The sequence below is a fragment of the Talpa occidentalis genome, unplaced genomic scaffold (genome assembly GCF_014898055.3).
Source record: "Talpa occidentalis isolate TD23 unplaced genomic scaffold, MPIMG_talOcc4v2.1 talOcc4.10, whole genome shotgun sequence".
Classification (NCBI taxonomy): Eukaryota; Metazoa; Chordata; class Mammalia; order Eulipotyphla; family Talpidae; genus Talpa; species Talpa occidentalis.
Window position 1 is genome coordinate 41,665,237 of NW_023600993.1, and position 27,784 is coordinate 41,693,020.

Here is a 27,784-nt window from a genome sequence, read left to right on the forward strand (position 1 = left end):
AGCTGAGTCTGTTCATTGTTATCAGGAAAACAATCATTTTCTTGGAAGCCCCACTTTTAATTTCAGTTGACACCTCATTAGCCAGAATTGTTGACCTGGTTATCGCCAGCTATGTGGGAATCTGGGAAGGAATGCTCTAATTGGGTGCATTGCTAGCCAAGCCAGGGTTGTGTTAGCAACACAAAGGGAAGGGGATATTGGTAGATAAAAATGATGTTAACCAGACCGGCTTCTTTATAAGGATCTTTTTTTTTTTTTTTTTAAGATTTATTTATTTATTTATATAAGCACTGGGTACAGTGAGAAGCGCGGGAGGGCGAGAGAATTCACCAGAGCCAGAGAAGGGAACAGAACAGGCAGACTGATGAAATACACTGCTGAGGGGAGCAGCGGGCGGCAGGAGAGGTCTGCGCGCCATGCGGGACCCTCCTCCAGTGGCCGGGGAGCAGTTGGGGATCGAACCGGCGTTGCAGAGGCTGCGGGCAGCTTCGTAACCCAGCGCTCAACCGCTGCGCCACCGGAGAGGCCCCAGACCAGCTTCTTAATAAGTTCACTTCTCATAAGCCTCTGATTTCTACCATTCCTACTTGGGTTAGGTTTGGAGTAATTCAAGGTTGGCCTCATTCATTCATCCATCCATCCATATGTTCATTCACTACTTGTTGAGGACCAATTTTGTGTCTGGTCTAGTTAGGCAATGGATAGATTGTGTTAAACAAAACAGCCATGGTCGGGAGTTCCTTGAATCCTACAGTGTAGAGGAGGGAGAAATGAAAAAGAAAATTAGTGGGATTACACAATTGTTTCTTGATCCTGAGTTAGGGAGACAACATATTAGGCTTCTGCTAGTTGCTTTCTAGTGAATCTAGGTCTTTCTACACTGTCAACACTGTACATGGGGGCAGCATCTACCTTGTGCACAAGTTTCAGTTTTTACCTGACTCACAGTAGGTGCTTTATAATATTATTTAAGAAATGAATTAATAAAATATATGATGACTTGTGTTAGCAAATAGTTCACCCTGTAGCTCTGGAAGATCTTGTGCTTGGCCCAGATTTTTCAGCTGTGATGCTTCACACGTCCTTTGGAGAAACAGCTCTCTCTGATAAAAGTCTCACCTGGCTGCGGCTAGGCTGGAAGAATCTGTTTCTACTCAACTCTCTTTCTTCCATTTTATGCCTGGTATGGGAGCTCGTGTCTCCCCAGAAGAACTGGAACTCATTGCTCATCTTCTTTCTCTCCAAAGAACCAGCTCAGGTTCGCTTGTGATATTTCCTTTGGGCATGAAGCGGTGCAGCATGGAGGTTAGGACTTGGGTTCTGAATCAGACAGAGCTGCCTGGAGTCCACTTCCCTATAGAGAGAACACCTGGCAGTCCCACACCCCGTCACTGCATGCCAGCTCCCTGCTGACCTGTCAACCCCCACCCCGTTGAATCCACAGTGCTCAGAACACAGTGCTTTGAAACCTACTTGTCGAAATGAATGAAGGACTGAATAAATCATTTAGACTCTCAGCCTCAGTTTCTTCATCTATCAAATGGCTATAAAACGCCTGATAGGGCTGTCATCAAGAATAACTGAGATCCTGCGTGGGAGTGATGGCCTTGATGTGAGCCCTTGACACAAGACGGTGCATCTAATGCTTTTTGGGCTCCAAAGGTCAGGAAGACAATTCCAGAGCTTACTAGCTGCTCTGACTTTCAGCTCTGCTGCATGGATAGGAAGAAAACATATCCCAGCAAACAAATTGCTTAAAGGATAGCACTGCCTCTTGTACATTATTGCTATTTCAAAGCTGGTGCTTTGAGGCGTTTGGAAACAATCTACTCGAAGGCATTCCTCCAGCTAGCATTACAGCTCAGACTATAATTTCATTGTAAATGTGTCTTTCCTCTTTAAGTAGAGGGTCATTAAGTTTAACAGTGTCAAAGTGCTCTCCGTGTTACACACAACTTAATTAGTGCACATGGTAATATTAAACAGCCCATTCGCAATGAGAAATATATTTACACTCCCTATTCTTTGGCTTATCCTGATTTATCCTGCAAAACTCCATAGATATAAATTAAAAGGAGTAATTATTTGCTCTTAAAAGAAAGAAAGAAATTGAGACCTGCATGCTGAATGCTTGGGTGGGCTGGGGGCCTTGAGGGTATGTGGTGGGAGAAAGGCTTGGTGGAAATCTCATATTCTCAAGAAAACTTTCCCAGACTCCAAGGCTAGGTTAGACCCCCCTTACTTTCATTCCCAGGCCTCTTCTTTCAGTGTGTGCATTCCATACACATCTCCTTGTCACCTGGCTCCCTCCTAGATGTGGTTTCAAGTTGACAGTAGTGGGATTGCCTCTGTCACTATTTAGTCCCATACTAACACAGTGTCTGATGGATATGAGGGACTTAATAGCTATATAAATCTATTCCAACAAATGTTTATTAAATACCTTCTTTGGGCCAGGGATTTTATAGTTGTGTGTGTGTGTGTGTGTGTGTGTGTGTATCTGTCTGTCTGTCTGTCTCTGTCTAACATGTGTGTGAAGTTTACCATGGTCTCCAAAAGCAGAGTTATTGACTTCATAGAGGTTATAGTCAAGATGAGGAGATAGACATTCAATACTTTAAAAGTATTACAAGAATGACAAGATACTTAGCACTGTGAGTATCTACTCTGAGAATTTGCCCTAATCAGGGAGTTTGGGAAAGTTTTTCACAAAGAAGCGATGATGTTAAAGCTGAGATCTGAAGGCATTAACAAGCTAGAGGTGGAGATAGGGCAGTTGGGGATTGGGGGGTGGGGGTAGGAGTTGGGGTGGGGAGTGGGGACGGGGGAAGGTTCTAGAAAAGAGTTGCCCAGAGACAAGTAAAGCAAGTCAGTGTGGTTGGAGAGAGGGGTGGGGCAACTCACATCTGACGAGGTATGATCCTGTACCTCTGAGTCATACACAGTGTTGTAAAAAATAATACAATATTAAAATATTAAAAAAGAAAGAAAGAGAGGTGGGTCCCATGGTTCTGATGGGTCTGGAGCGAGGCAGGAAGACTATGTCACCCAGGACTTTGATAACCATGACACACAATAGCTAACTGTGGAACAAATGAAGGGATTTCTCCAAAGATGCCACTTCTGGGATCTTGTATTTCTTTCTCGACACTTTGCTTTCAGAGAATCAGAGCAGGAATCCCGACGGAAGCTGCATGATCTGGTCAAGTTGTGACTTAGTATATTTTTCTTTTCTTTCTTTTTTTTTTCATTTATACAAGCACTGGGGTATAGTCCAGAGGCGCGGGAGGGTGAGAGAATTCACCAGAGACAGAGCAGGGAGCAGAACAGGCAGACGACTGAAATACACTGCCGAGGGGGGCAGCGGGCACGACAGGAGAGGTCTGCCGTGCCATGTGGGAATCTCCCTGGCCAGTCGGGAATCGAACCGGCGCTACCAAGTCTGCAGACAGCTTCACAGCATGGCACTCAACCTGCTGTGCCACCGGGGAGGCCCCTTAGTATATTTTTCCAAGATTGTTACAGTAGTGTGATCTTGCCAAGTGCCCTGGAACCCAGGCTGCTCTGAACTCTCACCAGAGTTGCTGTAACCACGAAATGAGAGGGAAGCCGTATGACTAGCTCAGAAAAGGTCACACAGCTTTCACCTGGTTCTCTTGGCACGTTTGCTTTCTGGATGCTCCCTCTTGGGAATGTCCAAACCATATGATGAGCCGATTTGTAGATGTTCCTGTCAGGAGTTCCAGATACAGCCCAGCCTTCATGTCACGCTAGTCCAGGCACCAGACATGTGCATCAAGAAGTCTCCAGATGATTCCAGTTCCCAGATGTCTGGATGCTGCCAGCATCTGAGCATTTCCAGTGGAGGCCCCTGTCATGAAGATGAATTTCCCACTCACAGAATCTAGGAGTTTAATACCATGGTCGTGGGTTCCACCAGGTAGGTTTGGTGTGGTTGCTACACAGCTACAAACATCTGGACTCCAAAGATCAGACTGGAACTCAGAGGTACTGCTTACAGGACTCTTATTCTGCTTCTTGGTGGAATAGATGACCCGAGAGGTACTATTGTTCACTCAAAAGCCCATTTCTCCCCTTTCAGGCAGGGCCAAGTTGGAAGAGAGTATTGAGTAGACAGGTCACTCTTGAAGTTCTTTTTTGCATTTTTCCAAGTGTAAAAGTCACATGCTGGCTGTGGTTGTTTGCCTGAGTCCTTATTTAATTGTTATTTTGGGATCAATTGTTTTTTGAAAGATGCCCCAGCTGATAGACACTTGCTGGTATTTTGCCAAGAGCAATAAACAGTTTCAGCTTATATTGCGAATGCATTCAGTGTTAGCAAAAAAAACAGCAGCTGCCTCCCAGCAGAGTCATCTGCCCTAGAAATACCTGATTCAAATTCACCTTTCAAATCTCTACCTTGTCCGTTTAGGTAATGGGCAGCTGCCACATTCACAACCTAGTAATCAGGTTTCTGAAAACTCAAACACAATCCCCAAAAAACAAGCTGGTGAGAGACTCATCTTGCTCACCCCGAATACTAGTGATTATTCTTTTCAACCAAAATTTGAAAGCAAAAGCTGATGTCTGCTTTTGTGATCTTTTAAAAAATGTTATGAATTAAATTGAAAATCGAAATGACTCAGCGCAATAATAAATGCTTATGGAGTGGTGTTATTTTGCACATCAGGTGGTAAAACTGAAACTGTGAATAAATTGCTTGTAGTCAGGTTTTTACCCCCTTTAATGCTATAAAGGCAGATGGGCTAATAAATATGCAACACTTTGTACCAACATTTGCAATTGCAGAGGGTTAAAGGCTTTCCCCCCTCTTCCACCCACAAAAAGTGTACAATCATCCAACATTATACTTTTTAATGGAAAAATTTAACTCATGTCATGTAAATAGTGTTCCACTTTTATCAATTTTATTAGTTCAGCAGTGGTGATAATGGGAAAGAATACATAAGCTGTTATTTATGTTCTTTCTTTGCAAGAACATTTTCTTTCTTAGAAACTTTCCTGATTTTAATTTAGAAAGCACTCTTGCCCCTTTTCTTTTGGCAACTTTGGGGGGCATTGATAAGTGACTATTAATTATACGATTCTATTTGCTTCTGGTTGATATGAGGCTGTGTGAGTGATGGTTAGGAGAAGGCTGTGCTGACTGGCAGGCCTCTGCCCCTCAGTACCTGGGTGACCTGGGGCAGAGTCCTTTCTCTCTCTGGTCCTCAGTGTTTGCATTTGCCACCTTGGGTTTAAGTGGTACTTTCCACTTGGGGGGTGTGTGATGATTACATAATGCAAGCAATACCTGGCCCACAGTATTGTTAAGGACCATTTGCTCTCATTACAATTAAAGTAGCTGACACAGAAAGAGTTCAATAAAATCCCCTTTATCTTCCCTCCACTTTTTTTTTTTTGAGAAAGGACAACTATAGTTAAAAATATGCTAGTGATTTCTAATGGAAGCGAGAGTTCCCTTAAACATGCTTTTTGTTGTTGTCCTGGTGTATCTAACATGGACATAAGACAAACATTTACTTAATGGGGTCAGGAAAAGAACATAGCTATGAACCTTTCCATACAGGATGCTGTCACTTAATCCCTTTGAAAGGAGGGACAGACTCCTTGCTGTCCAATCCCTGGGGACTGGTTATCAGATGCTAGTCAGGTGATTCTACCTCTTCCCTGCCTGCTTAGGGCCTGCTCAGGCCTGGGAACCCCCCTCTGAAGGTGGTAAGAGTAAACTCTTCTGGGCATGGTTGTGGGAATAGGCAGAGCCAGGTAACCAAAAGCCTGGGAGCAGCAGTTGGTTGTTGGGGCCTGGGCCTTGGCCCCAGAAAGCAGCCAACTGAGTGGAATCTGCACCGTGTGATGATACAGCAAGAAGTGGGTGTCTGCACACCAGGCTCTCTCCAGACACTGAAGATGCTGGTACCTCGATCTTGAACTTCCTAGTCTCCAGAACTATGAGAAATAAGTGTTTGTTGTTTAAGCCACCAGGTCTATGGTATTCTGTTATAGCAGCCCAAGGCTTTTTTTGTATGTTTGTTTGTTTAGGGGCTTTTCAAGTGTTCCCAAAGGGAAGCTTGAATGAGTCCACCATTATTGGAAATTCAAATCCCCTAGAAGGTTTTGAGCAGATAAGTGATTTGATATGCTGTATTTTTAAAGGATTTTAAAGATTCACTGTAGCTGCCATATTGAAAACAGATGGGTGGTGGTGTGCTGAGGGAATGGGGGATGTTCAAACAGGAAGCTAATAGCTATGGGGCTGTTGTAATGAGATAAGGAGAGAGGGCAGTGGTGCTGTTGTAGGGTGATCATGATGAGGGTGGCAAGGAGTAGTTAAATTTTGAATATATTGAGGCTGAAGCCTACCTAGAGAATTTCCTGACATCTGAAGGTGGGGTGTGGAGAGGGGGAGTCAAGGTTACTTCTCAGTATTCTGGTCTTAGCAGCTGGAAGGATGGCTCTGCTGTTGGTTTAGATGGGAAAGACTCTGACTGCATAAAGATGGTGAATGGAGTGTGATTTTGAATGTGTTTTTTTTTTTTTTTGACATTTTAACTCTTTCACTCTTCCCAAATGACAATGCAATGTAATAGGACTACTTATAAAATGATCACAGAATTTGTTTTTTTAAAGAAGTCACATGGCTGTCTCTTTGTTGGAGTCCGTAAAGTCTGTGTGTCCAACCCCGCATTCATGTGAGTGTCTTTGTGATCTTGGGCTCAGCTTGGTGGTTCCTCTACCTCTGACTTAACAGGCCCTGAATATAGAGTTTATTTGATTACTGATGTGACTAAAAACTGTCATATCCGGTTCTGGAGAGCTAGAGGCTCTTCAGGAGAAGGAAACCCCAAACACTGACTTTTGAAAAGATAAGTTTCTGAAACTTCCCTTTCTGGGGTGTGACTGCTTAGGCATAGTCTTCCCTGTGTAAGCAGAAGGAGAACTATGGGTGTGAAGGGGCCAAGATTGGCTCCCAAGATCCAGAAACCAGGATCTTGGTTCTTTTTATTAGTTGTGAAACTGAAAGCTGAATCGGCACCACATTTCTTGATATTTTCACTCCTCCTAATGTGAGTTTAACTCAAGATAAATGCTTCAGGTCCTGTTAAACACACGCACTATCTGTTGTGCTATGAATTGAGGGGTGCATCGCAGAACAAGTGGAGGGCTGATTATAAATGATCTTTTAGTGCCAACAAAAAGGTAATAGCTAGAGATGCCAGGTTACTACAGAAACAACACAGGAATGGCGAGTGTAAGAAGAAAGTCTGTGGAGTAGATTTTTGAAATGATACCTGCACACCATGTCCAAATTTTCCCTTTGTAAAATGTGTCGATAATAGACAGGAATGCTAGTAATATGTATAAATATCAGTAACCTTAAAGTATATTTAGATAATATAGCACATTTCCTATGAATTTAACAAATTTTTTAATGCAGACTCTGTTTTTTTAGTATAAGGTACAACAGAGAAACAGAAAAATATTTTTCAAGCAAATCAGGAAGCAAGGTGTCTCAGTGAGCACTTCCTCTTAACTAGCAATGTGGACATTACTTATCACAAGATCAATTGCTGGTCATTATTGCTGCCCATGGTCAGTCATAAGACTTGATCTCACCCAGGCCTACTAGGCCCTGTATTGCCATTAGGGAGAGTCACAGAACCTGTCCCTGCTTCAGTCTCCTCATTTGTAAAGTGGAAACTTACGAAGTGGTTGTTTCAGGAGTTTGTTAAATGAGAAAACGCATACATCCAGTTCAGTGGCAACACAGCGAGAGCTCAATATATGGTTGAGGGATGATAACAAAGATGATGAGGACAATTGGCAAGAGAGTCATTTTCACCAAGTGGTAATGGTACAATTTCTGGGGCAGAACAGAATACTGGGAAGAGTCATAGTCCTAATGAATCGTTAGGTCAAATGAAAAAGCAATGGATGTTTTTTCCCCTTTGATATGGTATCTCGTAGCACCTGGTAAATTTAGATCAGTAGAAATACTATAGTGATGTCATAGGAGTGTATTTAAAAACCACTGCATTTTTGGGCCTCCCCGGTGGCGCAGAGGTTGCGCACTGGGTTGCGAAGCTGCCCGCAGCCTCTGCAGTGCTGGTTCGATGCCCGGCTGCTCCCCAGCCACTGGAGGAGGGTCCCACATGGCACGCAGACCTCTCCTGCCGCCCGCTGCTCCCCTCAGCAGTGTACTTCGGTCCTTCTGCCTGCTCTGCTCCCCGCTCTGGCTCTGGTGAATTCTCTCACCCTCCCGCGCTTCTGACTGTACCCAGTGCTTGTATAATTAAACAAAACAAACAAATAAATAAATAAATCTTAAAAAAAAAAAAAAAACACTGCATTTGCATATAAATCTGAAGCGGTAATTGTTAAAACAAAGGTGGAGATTTTTTTTTTTAAGATTTATTCATTTTATACAAGAACTGGGGTACAGGTCAGAAGCGCGGGAGGGTGAGAGAATTCACCAGAGCCAGAGCGGGGAGCAGAACAGGCAGATAGAGCGAAGACACTGCTGAGGGGAGCAGCGGGCGAGGCAGGAGAGGTTTGTCGCACAATATGGGGTTCTCCCTGGCCGGCGGGGAATCGAACCTGCGCTGCAGAGGCTGCGGACAGCTTTGCAGAGCGGTGCTCAACCGCTGCGCCACCGGGGAGGCCCAAAGGTGGTGATGTTGTTTAGGGAATGTGACCAAGGATGAGAGACCTTAGAATCTTGGTGGCCTAGGGTTAATCAAAAGATATGCAAAATGCCCTTAATCTTTTCGAGAATGAAACTATAACTTTCAGAAAGCATTATTAGAAGTTTATGGTAGACTCTACGTTAGAGGCTGACATGTACATTTTTTTACAGCTTGGTATTGGAAATGGAACTAAAACCTGATGGTGCTGGAATCAGTAGGAGAATAAAAAGACTAAGGAGAAAAACTGCTTCTCACCCTAACTGGTTTACAACACCCTATGTGGCATGAAAGTTGTGGTGAGAACATGCAGTGAGGGGGACTGTGAGTTTCCCTCAACTTCTCAGTTCTCAAAGGCAGCAAACATGGCTGAAAAGAATGGAAAGGGGGGTGGTTTGAAGACGTTGGAATTTTTTCTTTTGTGAAGTGTTTCATATCTGTAACTTGTGATTAAGTTCTAGAAAGAAATTTGGGGAGAAACATTTGTAGAGGATGGCTGACCGGAATAGCAAGTAAAGGCAAAGATAAACATGATTAGTCCTGTAACTTCTTAACATAAGCTTATCCATTTATGAGAAAGACCTCATTAATTTAGTGTAAGAGGAACAGAGCGTCAGGCTGAAATTATGCGAAATCTGGATTACAAACTTTTAACAAGTGTTGTTTAATTATTCCAAATCCCTAAGAATATGTATTAGACAAATTAGCTGAGCAAAGACAATTTACCATGAAGATTAAAAGTTAAAAACCCTTTTTTAAACACACTTGAGGTACATGGTTTGGAATTGATCATTTCTGAAATCTTTGTTTTGGCAAGGAATGGTTGATTTGGTCTTAGATTTTTATTTTACTTAGGAGTAAGACACTGAAAATTCATAGTGCAGCCAGTTAGATCAACCATATGGATCAGACCAGAGTTGTTACAGATATTGGCTAAATACAGTTTTGAAGAATTCCTGGAGTGTCTATTTTCCAACTACAAGACCCCAGGTGTTTAATCTATAGTTAGTGTGAGTCATATTTCCCCTAATTCTTAGGAAATTGTTAGTTTACTTTATGGTTAATTATCTGAAACTGACGCTCCTATTCTTTGAGAATACTGATAAAACACTATTTAGCTTAGTTTTATAGCATGATATGAAATTCTAACTTATGTACATTAAAATACCTATCATTCATATTTATAGGAATAATAATGATGCAGCAACAAAGTATCTCTCTCTGGCCCACCAAATAAGCTCTCCCATTTCCTTCATTTGCCCTCTGGGCTTCACAAATTACAAACTTCATTTTCTTACATCCCAAAGGAAAAGAGCATCACTAGGAAGATAACATCAGAATAGCTGACCACCAGGTGCTCGTGAAAGCAAGCTGGCACCAACCAAAACCTCCAGACACTTGTGTTGGAAGGATGGACATGCTGACCCTTGCCCACTCCCCCTTCTACTCCCTTGTATCCCTGGATAAATACCCCTGATTTCTGCCCAAGAGCAGGATGGTGGTCTCTCAGACACGCGCCTGCAGCCCTCCTCCATTCGTTGACAAATTAAACTACTTTCCTTCTCCTCAAACTGTTTCCTTTTATTGGCCAAGGGAATCAAGACCAGCCAGCCTTCAGGTAATGATACCATAGTTATTGTCTATCGCCAGAGTTCCAAGTCTGAAAGCTCTTGGTCTGGTAGGTTGTAGGGTAAGGAAAAATGTCAGGCTTTTCTGCCCTCCCGCCATCAGGATAGATGATGGATCCTTGCGGTCCTGAATGCATGCCTGAGGGCGGGCACCTGGAGTAGGGTGTGGGCATAGGTGGATGGGATTCACCTGGACTGAGATTGGGCTTTTAAGGGCGGCGTCACGGGGACGCCAGCAGAAGCCAAGAACGAACAGAAGCCAAAAGAGAAGCCGAGAAAGAAGTAGCAGAAGCCGAGAGAGAAGCAGAGAAGGCCGGAGAGTCCAGATAGAGTGAGGATTTGCTGGGGGCTGCGAGAACTGCAGCCTCCCGGCCCCCCAGCACCCCTGCCTGCCGTGTTCCTGGTAATCTAAATAAAAGGCCTGCAAAAAGCCACTGAGGATTCTGATTCCTCCTTTACTCGATCTGCTGGATCAGAAAACCTGCACTGTGGTCTTCCTGACCCTACATAGGCCCAGTCATAAATAATACAACAGTGAACATTACTGAGGGCTTGCTATGTGCTACTGCTTTGTCATGCGTAGTACACTTATCGGCATCTTGGATGTTTCCAAATTTTCCAGAGTGTTGGGGTCAAATTGTCCTTGAAGATTTGAGAAAACACCACACTACAGTCTTACCTCACAAATGGATGTCACCCCCATTTTCACTCTGCAAAGATAATTGGGCGGGAGCTGAGGTCCTCCAAGTCCCATCTAGCTTGCTTATTGACTCACTGATTTCTCGATCTCCAAGCTTTCCTCCCACTCTTTCCTGTGCCGTTTAACCCCACTGTTCAAGAATCATCGCAAGACCTTCAGAGCTCAAAGCATCCCCATTCAAGGCTGTGCATGAAACAGATTTTGCAAAAGGTTTATGACTGTGAAGGGAATGATTTGAGCGAGGTTTTTAATTCCCAGTGCCTCTCCTGTTTAGAAGCATGCCACAGATGCAGAAAAATGGAATGCCACTTATCTACACCTTTGCTCAGGTGGGAAAAAGTAGCAGGTTTATATGAAGAAAAACAGATCTGACTCACTAACAGCTACTACAAATAGGAAAATACCCAGACCTCCTAACCGTATTTAATTTAATGATACTAAGTCATGAATAGTTTTGTAAACTGATGGTTCTAGTGATAAAATATACACTTAAAAGCATGCACACTCATGTTATTTTCAATAGCCCAAGACAGAGACTTTCACCATGTTCATCCAGTCCCTTGATAACCCTTCCTTCCTTCGTTGATTTGGAAGCTGAAATCCAGGTATGTTCATTAACATAAAATATAATCTGACATTCAGGAAGGAGAATGAATAGTTTAGCTTGGAATGTATACAAGACGGAAGAAAGAAAGCAAAACAAAGCAACTTGTGTATTCCAGTCCAGTGGTCACCAACCACGTGGAGCCAAAGCTGCTTGCTAGAACATTACTTGATTGCTCACAGATGAAATCCATCAAGTGATGGTTAGCTTATTGGTGGAAACTTTCCAAGGTCACTGACTATATATGCCCTTGGGGATCTTCAAACTACTGATTCAGGCACCACAGGAAGTTAAGAGGGGAGATGAACACAAGAAAGGAGAGCAGATTACGCCAGAGAATCTCAGCCTTGGCTACTTTTAAACACAGTGGTGCTCAAACCAGGGCAGGTAGGAATCCCCAGGGGAGGGGTCCAGGCAGCTGCATTTTTTTGAGTTCCCAGCTAATGCAGTGTGTGGGCAAGGTTAAGTGTTCGGATTATAATGAAAATTACAATTGACAAGACACGAACAGGTTCTCAAAGACTTTAAGAGAAATATAAGCAGTGATAACTCTTATAAATTAAGGCTATAGATATTACCAGGGATTTTACCATGATCTACACCAGCAGATCAGAGACAATTACAACAGGAATATCTGGAATTAGTCTTTTGCTGTTTATCTGTACTTTGAAGCACCCAGACATTCTTCTGTTTAGCTAATAAATGGAGGTGCTGCATCCACTTCTCCCTTTAAATCAAATTTCTTTTGATAATGGCAGATGTTTTGGAGAATTACCTGCCCTGAGGGGATTAAAATCTTTTTAAATAAGTGAATTGAAAGATATTATAAGCGTGTTGCCGAGACCTAGACACCAAAATGGATTTCAGAAATATTTAAATATTAAAAATCAAAGACTAAGACAGGTATTAGGGGGAAAGTATATTCTGCTTATTAGAATTAGCTCATAATAGGATACTATCAATTTCTTTGACCAGCTGAAAGGTTTGAAAGAAAGCTCTCTTCAACTGATTTGGCTGAAAGCTTTTTAAGTTTTCAGTGTTGAAATGTCTGAATTGTTTTTTGCCTATAGTAGAGTAGGAAAAACAAGGTGTTAATCTTTGATTTTCCTTTTCTAACAACTGTTTATTGAGGTAATGCTGATTTACAACACTGTACATGTTTTAGGGGTATAGCTTCACACCTCTACAAATGCAGTTATCACCACATGCCTACCACCAAAGACCTAGTAATCCTCTACCATGGGTCATTAATTAAGATAAACGGGTTTAGCAAGCTGTAAAACAAAACGAGATAGTTTTAATTCCATTTTAGAACTTATTTGTAGGTTATTGAAACTCTATCACTAATAGAAATTTTATTTCAGGATGCCATATTATCAGAAACAAAGACAAATTCCCCTTCCTGGACTTCTTAAGTCAAATACTTCTAGATGAGTATGCTTATCTCAATTATTAAGGTATCAAGGGCACAACCATTTCCTTCCCTGCCCCTCACCCCATGTCTTTCGAAATATCCTTTATAGCAAATTAGAGATAATTTACCCTGATCTACAGGTTAAAATATCAGCAGTACTTAATAGTATGAGGAGCAAGTTTATGTGCTTAAATCTTGCCAGGTTCAGCATAAACATTGACAATGATAAGTTGGGCTGATGAAAACCAATCAATACCATTTCCCACACTTCACTTCTGTAATGCTTCACAAGATTATAGGTGATTAACTACAGAAGAATATGTCAGCAGTAAAATTTAGTGTTATCTGTGACCCATGTTTATTGGTTATTTAATTCTCATAAGTCAAATTATTTTGACTTAATGTGTGTCTAAATTATATTACCACCACCCAAAACAGAACCAAAACACTCATTAAGATGTAAAGCTCCAATATAGGTGATAAATGAACTTTTAGATTTATCCTTTGTTATAAGTTAACTTTTCCCTACAGTTATGTTTGCGTAATTTAAAATATGGGAAAAAATAGTTCCTCCATCTTAGAGGACCAAAGCCTCTGACTTAAAAAATATTCAGATTTCAGCATAGCTTGTTTTAGATGAAATCCCAAACAATAATGTTACTGCATGGTCAGGGTCTGTGAAATATCTGGGCAAAACAAAAATTTAAAGTAGACACATCACCCCCTCCCCCACCACCACCAACACACACAAAATTAAAATTAATCAACCTACCCATCCATCCATTTGGGGAGACACATTTTTGGGGGTTCTGGGGGAGTCAGGTCTTGCAGACACTGGAGAAGGATTGACTGCAGTAAAGGAAGTCCTGTGTGTGAAAAAGAGTTCTGAGAACAAAACAATTCGAGAAGTGCTGCATATTCCATTCCTCATGGACATTCCTTCTGCCTGTTAGTCTATTAAGGTAATTGAGAACCTCCCCTGTAAAGATAAATGAACATTTCTATTTCTACAGTATTCTCCAGTACTGTTTGACCATGGACCCCTCCCCGATTCCCATTAAACTAACATTGCATGCAATTTGTTGCTTGGAACACAGTTTGGGAAATGCTGATCTTTAAATTGTAAAAGCCGATAATGGGAGAAGAGAATTTGCAGAAAGCAAAAGAGAAGGAAATGTTAGGTGAGGGCCAGAGAATGGGTTCCCAAAGGGTGCCAGTGCCCTCCACTGACCACTGTCCAGTGTCTGTGATGTGCATCTAACTGGGACTTTTGAATCATTCTCATTCTCTCAGGTTGGGAAAAGAACTGGGTTGGAAGTGAGAATTTATGGGCTCTCTTCTCCCCTTTACAATTGAGTGCCTTTGGACAATTAACTCCCAATCTAAATCTCACTTTTCTCAATTGCAAAATCAGAGTTTAAGAAATGATCTTGATTGTTCTTCCTAGGGCCAATTAGATGATTCTATCTCAACTAGTATAATGGACGAAAAAGACAAATAGGATTTGCTTGACAAGAATTCTCTTTATGACTAACTTTTTGGGAATGCAAAATGAATGATTTATGAAATAGAAATCCTATAATACAACCATATCTGGCTAGGTGATTCTTAGTCCTCATTATTCAGGTTATTTTGATTGAAGACAAAGTCATAGGATGCAAGTTTGAAAAGACTGTTTTCATACTGTACTTGCTGTCATTAAACGTGTTTTAAAGAGGAACACTCCAGAAAATTTCAGCAGCTAAATCTTTAATTAAAGCCAAAGAGCAACTTTAAAATTACTTCTTTTAATTAATTGTCCTTCAGATTATACATTCTGTGACTAAAGTATTCTTGGTTATGAAGCACAGTTTGTACTTCCAAAAACTATCAAGATGTGTTGAAACGTCGGATTTAATTGAAGTTAATCTAAAAATATGGAGAAATGCAATAGGGCAAGTTATTTTGCAAAAGTCACTGTATTTTGCATATGTTGGTATTTTCCTTTAATAGAAAATAAAATTAATAGGAGAGAGAACTTACAATTTCCAGGGAAGGTAAATCACTAAGGTGATGGATGACGCGTATCAACTGACAGTTGTCTTTCCATGATTCCCATTACCCTGTTCTATAATTAAATAATAAATAAAAGACAAAAGACAAAGTCACTGGCAAGTTGTATCATGAAATAGGTGAAACAAGAAACTGAATCAGTCCCCAAATTGGTACCAAATTACCTTGATGTATTTTCCTATTGAGTCAAATGATTTTTTTCAGGATTCATTTGGAACAGCTTCAGATATAATGCTCAGTATACATTTGGTTAGAAAAATAGAAATCAAGGTCATGAAAATGGAGACTAATTATAATATTGACTCCTCCTTACTGATACATGTGCTATTAGGTAAAGCCTCTGCCCTCTCATCATGTTGGATTTAATCGATAGCAGCGGTTCTCAACCATGACTGCACATTAGAATTGTCAGGGGAGGTTTTAAAATTTTCTGATGCTCAGGTTGAACCAAGACCAATAAAATTAGACTTTATGAGAGTGGAACTTAGGCATCAGTATTTTTCTACATGTTCCAGGAGATTCTAAAATGAAGTTAAATTTGATCATGAGTAAAGCAGTATCCAATGAATTTCCAAGGAAATTTATTATTATTTTGGTTTGAAATTGGCAGTGTGAAGCACTCTGTTTCTGTTTTTCAAGTTTCTTTAGAAATATCAACAGCGATGAAGCTAATTCTCTTAGAAAGACAAAATGGAAAAAATGGTAAAACCCTGTAGCAGATAACTCTGGAGTATCTGCTAGGTTCATGAGAATGCCTTAACTGTCTTCTGCCCTCATCTGCAATAGAAGGTTCTGCAGCATCAGATTAAATTGGGCCAATAGGAATCCCAGGTCTAGGATTCCTGAATTGGAATGGAGAGTTAATATTTCTGTGTTGTTGGCTGAGCGTTCCAGCAGGCAGGCTGAGTAGCTGAGAAAGAGAAGAGGAAGAGAAGAGATGGGCAAAAATAAAATCAGAGGTTAATGAGGCTTCTAGACTTCCAGGGTAAATATCTGTCATTTTCGCAGGCTTTGCATCCCTCCCATTTGGTAATACCACCCTCCTTTTTTAGGGATCATCTTGCTCCCATTCCATTAATTCTTGGACAAGGCAAAGCTTATCAGCCTCTTGTTCCTAGAGCAGAGACCTGAGGCAGAAAAAGTTGGCATTGTCATTTTGGTGACCTTACTGGGGGAAGCTGGTAGCCACTGCTGTAGGATTCCTGGATCTGCCCTGCTTTCTGTGCCTCCAGTAGTCTGACTGTTCAACAAACCTTCAAATTCTGGGATCAAGGGTTTCTGTTGCTTGGAATTCCAGAATCCCAAATGAATTATCTATGTCCTGGCTTGAACTCATCTGGAAGCCTTGTGGCATTGTGTTTTGGGTTTATGAAGCACTCAAGTATGTATCCTTAAGTACTTTTAGCTTATGATGTTTTTGACATTTGTAACTACAGGTCTTAATTAGTAGAGGCTTTCAATTGGATGGTCCTGAGACTGATTAAAGAAGGAAGACTTTCCAACCCTACTCCAAACTTCAAGGTCACATACAAGATAACCCAGCTATCATTCTGAAGCATGCCTTCTGAAGTCTCAGTGGTTTATTTGCATTTTCTAAGTATGAAGGTCTCAGTTGAGAAATTCATAACAAAGGTATACTTTGTGAACAGTGGGATTAAAGGCTTATCAAATACAAACATGGTTCTAAATAATGTATGATCCTTTGAACAGCAGCCCAAATCTACCCCTGAAAGAAGAGCTCTCATTTCCTCTATCAAGCAACATTAAAAGAAATTATAGTCCATCATTAAATCCAACTGTACATCAATAAGTTTTCATTTGCAGTGGTACTCTTCTTTATTAAAAATCTTTATTAAATAACAAAATATGCCAGTTAACATAATAAGTACTTCCCTGGGCTCAATATTAATATACGTGGCACACAATTCAAGACTGCTTCCTCAGATTCAAGATGCGTTAAGATTTCTTCCTAGTAATGCAGGAAGTGGAGTTCAGTGATACAGCCTCATGGACTTAAAAAAGGCTCCAGCTCAAGGGGTGTTCAAATGAGTGACTTCTTTTTAAATCTGGACCCATGAGCTAGATGTGGATTGTTATTAGAATTCAGAGATAACTGGTAAAAACAAAACAAAAAAAATGAAACAACAAAACCACAAAGCAAAGCACAGCACTGAGAAACTGAAGTGACTAACACTGTTCTGATCTATGGCAAACTCTGGGTAAACTATGATAACATGGAAGTGGTGGGGCCAGTGCCAATAAAATGTGTTCAAAAATCTGACCAGTTCATGGAGTTTCCTTTGTAAGAATCTAAGGAAAAGTAAGTACCATCTAGGAATATTCTGGTAAAGAAAGTGTGGTGAATAAAAAGAAGCAGTTGAAAAGGTATTCGTCTGACCATCATACTTTATTTTCAATACAAATAGGTAGTAAAATAAAAGGTTATCCAGATATCTTTTAAACAAGAATACATTTTCTGTGTATCAAGCCATCATTTACAGATTAACACTGCGCAAAATTTGAATTTAATAACTCTTAATTTGTTCACATAAAATTATATGAAATAAAGAAAATTACATGTACAGTATGAGAACCAACAAATGAGAACCAATTCAAAGTCCTAAAATCACATCTGTATTAATTCTTTCACATTTCCCAAAAAATCACACGCATCTACAAAATGAATGTAGGTATTCTTAACATTGAACATTATTTACAAAAATGAGTTCATCTCTCTCGTTACTTTTGATTCTGCAGGCCTGCTGACACACACACACACAAACACACACTGAGGTGCCAACTCCGCAGAGTCACAACTGCCCTTGGCTCTGCCTGGGGGTGGGGAAGGCACTCCTTGCTCTGAAAGGAGGGATTACACCAACTCATAGTATTTCCCTGTCTGGGGGTCAAAGTAACAGTTCAGACATGGGTCATACAGTAGAGTCAGCACCTCCTCGTCCTCTTCCACACTCACGTCGTCTTCACCTGTGGAAGGGGAACCACAGACAGGTTAGCTGCTGGCCGGACATTCCCAAATTGCAAAACCGGAAGGGCAACGAAGTGGGAATCACCATCTCTCCCGAGAGATTTTCTTAAAGTGGGCAGGATATTGACGCTGGAGAAGAGAAATGCTGCAGACGGGCGGAGAGCTCTACAGTACAGCGTGGTGGAGGAGAAACAGAGACTGCAAGGGCAGCTTTGCTACAAAGGATAAGAAAAATTGGAATGGAGAATTGGCAGGGAGGAGCAAAAAGGGGGAGGGCCAAAGAATTCAGGAGTTATGCTAATTCGGATTAGGGAAATTGGAGCAGGATTCAAAATTCAATGATCTTAGTTCCGGACTTCTTCACAGCCAGAGCTGTACACATGCAAAACAGGACAAATTAAATGATATCACAGAACTCAGTCCTCACCTATCGATCCAAAAAGGCTACCAAATAAACATGAATTAAAATAATAATGTTGTTTAGAAATGTGAGATACAAAAAGCATAGAACACATGAGGAAAACACAGTGTCAGCCTGTGTTTTCTTTATTAGCGGTAGTTAAGGTCTGTCATATTTGCTGGGAACATGACCTTTGGCTTGATGATTTTATCTGGTGAGAGTCATTTAGGTGATCTGGATGAAGAGAACTCTTACTGTCCAAGATACTAGTAAGGTTTGGTTGGTTTCTAACAAATAGCATGCAATGAAAAAAATGTGTTTCTAAGATCTTTCCTAAACACCTATTATATGCCCAGTGTTGTGGTAAGTACTTTGGAATTTGATGCCATCACCAGGAAATGAGAACCTTCTAGACACTTCTGAATATCCAAATAATAAGAGTTCAGAGGCTGGGAGGTAAAGACCTTCCCAAGTTGAAGGTCTAAGCAGGCCCAAGGGGAAGGGGATGATTAAGACAACACTTCTTTCTCTGTCCTAGCCCAGGCTACTGAGGACCAAAGAAAAGCAAACCTGGGCTTGGAGGGTGGGCAAAGAGCAGGGTTGGCACATCATAGAGGCTCAGTAAACAATATTTTTTGAAAGGGTGAATAAATGATTGTGCAGCAATGCTTGTGATCTTAAGTGTCACTGCTCCAAGTAAGGGATTGTGGTGGTGGTGGGACTTCTGCCAAATTCAGACCATGCTGGTACATGGGCAGCGTCAGGATGGTGACAAACTGGAGTTAAGCTCAAGGAAACAAGGCGAAGGGGTGAAGAGGGCGGGGTTTGAAACCACAGCATAGCCATTCCTCTGCCCATCCTCCTAAATATTCAAAAGCATTGAAAGTGACCCCTTCCTGCACCAGGCACTGAGTTAGGTGTTAGGGATGTGATGATATCAGAAACACACCATGTTTCTCAGGAGTGTGCATTGATGCAGGCAGACCAGGCGGTCAGCTGATGCTCTTGTAAGTTGCACGCAGTGCTGGCAGTCTTGAAAAGTGGAGCCTGACTGAGCAATGAAGCGTCTGCTATGCTTACTAAAACATCAGTGGTTTAGAAAGCACCTTCCCAAGCACTACTTGGTTTGACTCTCACAATCCTGTGATAGGTGGGAATTATCGTGCCCATTTCATGGATTCGGAAAGCGGACTGCAAAGTTAAACAGCTCACCTGAGGTCCCTAGGTGAGTCAGAAGCAGTGTAAGGGAGGAAGCTTAAACTTGCTTCTGTGTTCTTTTTGCCACACCGTGCTTGATGATTTTGTTCAAAAGGTGGTATAACATGTTCATTTGGGAGCTAGTATATTATGGAAATTTAAAGATGGAAAAGAATAAAAAATTGTAAAGGCATCCTACATTAACAGAAATTAGGTTTGGAAACAAGCATATTCCAAAAACCACTGACAAAGATGAAAAAGTCCACGTGGACAAGCAGAGGCAAAAAGTCCAATTAAGCCCAAAGGAACCAGGTTTATTCACTCCAGAGGAGAGAAAGCTTGATGGAGGTCACAGCAGCCCTGCTGGCTTTAAAGAGATAGAGGGTGGCAAATGAGAGAGAAGATTCAGTGGGGTTCCAAGAGGAAACAGTAAGACCAATGGGTAGAAGTTACATGGAGCCGGATTTGGGTTTAACACAAGGAAGAATTTTCTAAACATTAGAGCTGATCAGGAAATGGGATGTGGACTCTGGGGGTGGGGGTGGGGGCGATGAAGCAGGGGCAGTCACTCGTGCAAGCTTTTGTAGATGCACCCTGCGTAAGACAGGGGACCAAAGCCAATGATGCCTGCAGTGCCTTTGATGAGCTTCTGTGACTCTTGGCTGCAGTGGTCTATGTCCTTGAAGTATGACAGGTCTTTGCTAACGCCCTCGTTATTAGTGGTAGCTGACCTGAGGGCCCTGTACAGTTTAAGAACAGGACCTCAGAGAAGGCAGGCTGCCTTTCTTCATTTTCTACTGTCACCTTAAGAGTGATTCCCCAGGCTCTGCCTCCCCCTCTCCCTCTAGGTAGGAGAGGTTGAGAATGCTTTTCAAGTGGCTGCTACATATTGAAGATGAGTCCCTTTAGGTCACGTCTCCACATCAAGCACATCAAAGAAGAGTGTGCACTTCCTTTACTTTCAGATATTCAATCCATCATCCCTTTTTTATCTCACCTACTGCAGAGAACAGAACAAAATCAGTTTATCAATAAGTAACTATTGTGTGCCTGCTATGTGATTGAGCAGTCTAGTTGTGGATGTGACAGTCTAGTTGGAGGTCACACACACACACACACACACACACGAAACAAAAGCAGCTACTAAAGATTGTAAGGAGTTAAACTGGGAGTTGCAATTGCAGACTGGCTGAGATCTAGCACTGCTGGCCTCTAGAACCTGACAAACCTGGGAACTTAAACATGGAAAAGAGTGAAAAATTGGAGATGGATGGAAACTTTTTGGTTTATTACCTGAATAGGATTAGTCTAATTATAGGTTATTTTACCTTACTGGACCTTTGGTTTTTCATTTATAAAATAAGAATAACAATGACTATTTTATAGGATTTTGTGGAAGAATATAGTGAACATTGGGTAGCAGGCATAGTACAGTGCACACAGCAATTGTTCAATAAATAGTGGTTACTATTATCATTAAAGATGTAAGTGATAGAAAGATATAAAAAGAAGTCATAAACCATAGGCTATAATTTTCTTCTTCTTTTTTTTTTTTAGCAAATCAGAACAAGAACATTGATAAAGCTTAAAGTACAAAGGAAAGGCTTCATAGAGGTAATCAGTGTGACATTTAGCAACGCAATCAGCCAGACACAGATGTGAAACCCTGGGGAAATTCACCATTTTGAGCCTCATCTTACTCATATGTAAAGTAAGGATAGTAACTATGAGAAAATGACACTTAGCACACACACCCATAGTTATCATCATCATGGTGGAAAGCACAAGATGGCTAAGTCAGACCAGTGGGGGTTCATACCTTAGTCCTTACCCAGAAACTGAATGTTTGATTTTTCACTACCAAAATACTTAGAGTGGACTGATATGAAATACAAAGCTCCCAGCTAGTTTTACACAGGCCATTGTGATGAATTTATCTTAAAACAAACAAACAAACAAACAAACAAACCAGTTCTTTCACCATAGATCATGTTTTTCAGAAAGAAAACTAATTTCTCCATCAGGCATAATGGTAAAACTACGTCTCACTGAGGTAAATGATTATGAATAAAACAATCTCGGTGGTCTGTAATCTGATGTCTTGTTCATACTCCATCCACGCAGTGGGGGAAATTCTGTTACATGGTATACAATTGCTCAATGCAGTATGTGCCTATACTTTCCAAAAAGATAAAAATTTAAACTGGTGCTATTAAATTAGAACACTCAAAATATTGTACAACTAGTCAGGAATTTTTCAAGATGGAAATAACCATTGTAATGGACCATGGGTCTTTTTCACCTAACTGCAAAGGGATTGAGGTGGATCCAATTCATTCGTAGAGGTTTTGCTACACAATGCACACAAACTGAAGCTATAACTGCTATATAAATGCATTTGTTCCAATACATATCACTATAAACTGGAACCTCATGCATTATAAACATGGGACTAAGGCAGGCTTTGTGGGTTTTAGCACTAAAGCTTTAAATGGATGAATTTAAAAATCCTACCAACAATGACATTAGTACAAAAATTGGGTGATATTATGTATAATTTTACATTGAAATAAGTGCTTTAAACTTGCATAAAAGGTTTGTTTTCATTATAACTTAATTTTCAAAGCTTCCAACTTACATCATTTTGCCATTGTAATCCCTACGTAATGAAATTATATTATCATTAAGCAATTACCACTATGATGTCAAGCAATGGGAAATGTTTTGAAAGGTAATTATTGTGCATGGGTATAGGGTAATTTTCAATTATATTCTTGGATAGTGCAGGGTTTGTTTTTCCCCCAAATGCTAAATTGCTCTATTTAAAGACTGGCTTCAGAAACTCTAAAAGGATGAATTAACAAACAAAACCATTCTCTGTTACTAGACTAAGAGCATCTGGACAGGGGTCCAAATTACATTTTTACTCTTCTTCACACAAAAAGTCATTTCTAGTGAAATGAAATTGTCTTTCAGACAATGATTTATTTATAAAGTTTCAGCCTCATCCACTTTGAAATTTGTTAATAGTAATAACAGAAGGGGCCAGAGCAAACACAGCAATATCGGAGGCTCTCCCCGAGGTTAGATCAGCTAGTGCAAATAATCCCTCCAGTTTTCTCACTGTTTGAAAGTCAATTAATATAAATGCTTAATTATCTATATTTAATGCATTTTATCTGTAGATAATAGGAAACCTATAAGCACAAGCAAAGTCTTCAAATGTGAAAATAAATGATGACACACCAGTTATCAGATTTAAAATCTCTGAATCAAGACATTATCCCTGGTTTTCGATTTTCTGATGCTGCCATCAAGAATTTTTTTTAAGGTTAATGCATTTTCTCTTTTATAGATCTTGAGAACTGATTGACTGTATTTTTATGTGCATACTAATACACTATTGTTTAAACAATTCAATGGTGTGGGATCACAGTTTGGAACAGTCAGCCTTAGGATCAATAAAGATGACATTTTAGATAAGATTCTGCTGAGTACCAAGTGCTTGCAAACTCTTCCACCAATATCTCAGAGTACGGCAAAATTAACTTGCACTAAAACCTGAGGAAGTCTGCTGGATTTCAGTTCTCAGCAAATATGTGCCCTCTATCCAGAGAAAGAGAAAGGAATAACAATGAAATAAAAAGAATAAAAAGACTTTCTTTTATTAGAAAGCTATATTTTTTTTAGAAGGCAAATAACATGCCATAATCATAGTTCAGTTTTCATTAAAGAAATAAATAAATCACCCTTTAAAAAAATGAAGGTTATATTTTACTTGGAAAATGCCATTTACACTGACATGTTGAAGGATTTGGATGATTAATTAGGATTTCTTGCAATTTCACTTTCACGTACTCTTATAAATATGCAGTGTTCAAATACATACTTGACACCAAACCTTCTTATTGTATATCTTATACTTAAACTCTGTCCCACGTTAATTATACCTCAAGAAAGTTGGAAAATCCCCCACAAAATAAACGAGCACCTATAACTGTGTGGCTTACAACTCTGGATGCATTTTGTTACACATGAAGAAAGGTCTTTAGCCAGATTATTGAGCTTTGAAGCCTACAGAGCCTAATTTCAGCAAGGGGGTAAAGCTGCCATTAGGGAAAAAGTATCCCAATTCCATAAAGTAAGCTTGGACCTCATGCTGGATCAGAAGGCCTTTTGACGTGTATTTGGGGAATAAATAGGTAGGGATGTTTGAATAAGGGAGGGAGCCTCAGACACTAACAACATGCTTACTTCTCTACTGGAGGGCTTATTTCTAGTAGTTCCCAAAGAAGGGATCTCTTCATACCAGTGATAACGCTGATTCCCCTGCCTCATCACTTCTTCAGAGAAGACATCCCAGGGCCCTGATAGCTGCATGAGAGAGAAAAATCTCCCTACCCCAAGACTAATCAGAGAACAAAAGGCAACTAGTTGCCTCACAGGGGAAGGGACAGGGACTCTGGAATCAAGAAGACATTAATACTAATCATTTCATAGCTCAGAGTTGAGATAGGGACACTATGTGTCTAAGGAGAGTACTATAAAGAGTATTATTTTATCAGAAAGCTCCAGGAAGAAATTACTAAATTAAAACTATTGCAGTGGCCATGGTATTCATACAGGTCTTTGCAAACCTAGATGGGAATTCTGTGATGCGGTTGTAGTGCGGGGGTTACTGTCTGACTATCTGGCCAGACAGTCCTGGAGAGCATCCTGCTTCATATACAGTGGGTGTGTGGACTAGCTGTGGCCTTCACCTGACCTGTATGGTGGGGGCATAACATAGCCCCACGCCAGGTGTGCTAGGATGCCACCCTGAGGAAACACACAGGAAAAGGTGACACAGGAGCAGGCAGATGCTCTATTAATATCGACATCTATTGTGATTTGCAAATAACCAACACTGTTTTTTGGAGGAGACCTTCTATGCGTCTTAAATAAATCTTTAAGAAAAAGGGAAGACCCACAAGGAGGCCAAATCATCCTCATGTTTCCCATGCAGATGTGCTTGTTCACTCATTAGACATCACGGAGCCTTTAGCATGTCTGAGGCACCACATCACGTGCTGGGGCTACCAGGTGTTCCACGAAGCACTATGTCTAATGAGACAATGAATTTTAAAGCAGATTTTAGAAGACTGCTTTTAGACTTGGAGTATTAGGGAAATGGCAAATAACTGCATGGCAGGAGCCAGGAGGATTGTGCAAGGACCAGGGTCCCTTCCTGCTGGTCATAGCACTGTGAGACTTTGGTGAAGTCTTTACTAGTAATTTGGATATTACATCTACAAAATAAGCATCTGCTGCCTATTTCTATCCTGTGGGAGATAAATTAATGGTCACTAAGAAATATCCTATGTGGCTTTGCACAGAAGTGTTATAAAAACTGAGGACCCTAATAAACCAAGGGAGGTTTCTGAGGTTCAGAGGGAGTGGGAAGGAGGAAGGGTTATAAGGGTGTAAGGGATGGGGGCAGGGGGTAAATTGGGAGCCATCTGTAACTTCCGTTACAATATATGATGGAGAAAGTGAATGGAGAGATGATTAGGTTCTTTGCAGACAGGATTATGCCTAAGTGCTGGTAGGGGTGAAGTTGTTGGGGCCAAAGAAAGCAATTTGCTGTTTATAGACAACTCCAGGGAGACACCACATTCTGCAGAAGCGGCAAGTTGTGTGTGCGCGTGTGTGTACATGTGCATGGGGAGTGGGTATTAAAAACAGGGGCCGATGAAGTCTTGCTAGACAACAGCGTGTGCTCTCTCCCTTGGTTCCTCACCTTTCACCCTATACAGTCAGGCCCTGCCTCTTCCTGCTCCTGGTGGAGTTTGGAGGTTTATTTTCTATGGATAGAAAGCCAGAAAGGTAGAGGACTTTGGACAACAGGCGAGGAGATAATGCTGAGGGCGAACCTGAAATCAGGATCAAAGGAAAGTTCCCTTCTGTAGCCCGCAGGCTTGTGCTGTCCAGGAGGCTTTTAGACTTTTCCGTCTTCTGGAAGCCTTAGTCATCTGAAATTACTTTAAATTGAAATTTCTTTTTGAGAAATTTTCAAATCACAGATGGAGCATCAGTGCAGACCATGTAGTCATGGAAAGGTCAGTTTGGGGGGAAAAATTCTCAAAAGAGATTTTTTTTCTCCCTCACCATAAAAAGAAGTAACTTGTTTTTTTGAGACTGGCAATTCCAAAAACTCTTCTGAATACTTTTCTTAGTCAAAATCCATGGAAACTGTAAGAGAGGTTTACAGACCCAAAGCGGGGATCATTATTATTCCATTTTGGAGCTGGTAAGCCTGAATAATTTAAGGGTCATATCTGTAAAGGAACAAATGTCAAAAACAAATTGACGACTATTCTTCAAGCAACGTTCAGTTCATTTTTAAAGGTCAGTTTGGTAGTTTTCTTGAGTTAGGTTCTGAAAACTTAACTTCCCATTTTTTACATTTTACATGAGCTCGAGGAAAACACAATTTTTAGTAAGTGTTCAGGCACCTGTGCCCATGGTAACTGATATTCAGCAAGTATATCATGGCCCATGAGGAATGGAGACCATGGCCTGCTCTTCTGTCCAGTGGGAAGGCACTGAGCACAGTGCTGCTCCTGCTGGCTGCTGGGCTCTGCTAGAAGCCAGCTGTTCACTTTTAAGGTGGCACTTACACACCTGAGACACATTCTGGCCAACTAGAAACTGACTCCAAACAAACAAGCCTTTGATCTTGTCAACTCATTTACCTCTTCAGGCAAATGGAGGGGGTCGGATTACATCAGTGTTTTTTAACTGGTACACAAACTTGTACTGAGTAAAATAGGGACTCAAGGGCCACACATGCATTTATGTTTGTAGGGCCTGGGGAAAGTTTTCTGGAATTATGTTAGTCAGGCCATCTTTCCCTGTTAAAATGTAGTGAATGCCTCCAGCTGCATGGGAGCATTGTGGCCTCTCCATCTGTGGCTCAGCACAGGGCTCCCTGCTCTAAGTCCCACCATCCATGTGAAAAATGGAATAATAATAAGTAACACTAGTACTGGCACCCAGTGACTATTGTATTATTGTGCAGATGGGCCTGGGACCCTGGAAGATGGACTAAACATTAGTTATTATTTATATTCCAGAAGTCTGAGGATCAGAGACACCCCCTTTCTTTGAGAATAAGCCTTCATGTCCCAGCAATGTCTGTGCAGAAAGGCACTGAGGAGGAGGAAACCTGGTTCTCCATGCTAGCTCAGGCTCTGATTGAACCTTTGATCTTGTCAACTCATTTACCTCTTCAGGCAAATGGAGGGGGTCGGATTACATCAGTGTTTTTTAACTGGTTCATCAGAGCCCCAGGGAGGGTTCTGAGACCCTAATTCCCTCTTTAGCTAGAGGAGTTCTGCTTTATTTGTTTTATAAACTGGGATTCCATATGAAGATTTCATTTAAAAGACACCTTTACATTGCTTATATATGCACTGCATAAGGTGTTTTAACTGCTAAAATGCATGGGTCCAAGTTCAATACTCTCATTGTTGAATTTTAGGAATATATCTAATATACAAAAAAATTTGGAATTGAGGGAAAATCGAAAATCAGATTACAATGAATGACCCTATGCCACCCCCAACCAACTCCAGGTTGTTACTAAGAAATGACTAGTTGAAGAACATTTATCTTCCTCTTTTCATCCCTTCCTCCTCCTTGTCCTCACTGTAAAAAGAATTTGGAGGGTATCTACTATAACCAGAAATTGTAGAGAAGTACTAGGGATCCAGGAGTGAGAAAACTGACAAAGTTTCTGTTCTTAAAAAAGCATAGGCTAGGGCCTCCCCAGTGGCGCAGCCGTTGAGCGCTGGATTGCGTAGATGCCCGCAGCCTCTGCAGCGCCAGTTAGATCCCTGGCCACCGGGTGAGGGTCCCACATGGCGCACAGACCTCTCCTGCCACGCCCGCTGCTCCCCTCAGCAGTGTATTTTGTCAGTCTGCCTGTTCTGTTCCCCGCTCTGGCTCTGGTGAATTCTCTCATCCTCCTGCACTTCTGACTATACCCAGTGCTTGTATAAATAAATAAATCTTGAAAAAAAAAAAAAAAAGCATAGGCTATTTAGAAAGAAAGACA

General features: G+C 41.0%; 1 protein-coding gene and 1 long non-coding RNA gene across 10 annotated transcripts in view; both read right to left on the minus strand.

Moving 5' to 3' along the window:
* Positions 1 to 524: 524 nt before the first annotated feature.
* Positions 525 to 15,311, minus strand: LOC129145774 (uncharacterized). Of its 2 annotated transcripts, none has more exons than XR_008551805.1 (4): positions 15,268 to 15,311; positions 15,074 to 15,158; positions 13,824 to 13,917; positions 525 to 748 (listed from the first exon to the last, which is right to left on the minus strand). It is a non-coding gene; the product is annotated as an uncharacterized LOC129145774 (long non-coding RNA). The 2 variants fall into 2 exon arrangements; XR_008551804.1 differs by having other exon boundaries at positions 13,824 to 14,030.
* A 393-nt stretch (positions 15,312 to 15,704) lies between these two features.
* Positions 15,705 to 27,784, minus strand: part of CFAP20DC (CFAP20 domain containing) — a 190,244-nt gene continuing 178,164 nt past the window's right edge. For 4 of the 8 annotated variants that reach the window (XM_037491944.2, XM_037491880.2, XM_037491899.2 and 1 more), the window contains exon 17: positions 17,474 to 18,088. In XM_037491944.2, the coding sequence (XP_037347841.1) occupies positions 17,976 to 18,088 (113 nt within the window). In that variant the 3' untranslated portion in view covers positions 17,474 to 17,975. Of the gene's footprint in view, positions 16,014 to 16,928; positions 17,217 to 17,473; positions 18,089 to 27,784 lie in introns of those variants that run through there. The other 4 variants (XM_037491935.2, XM_037491925.2, XM_037491908.2 and 1 more) reach the window with 3 other exon arrangements.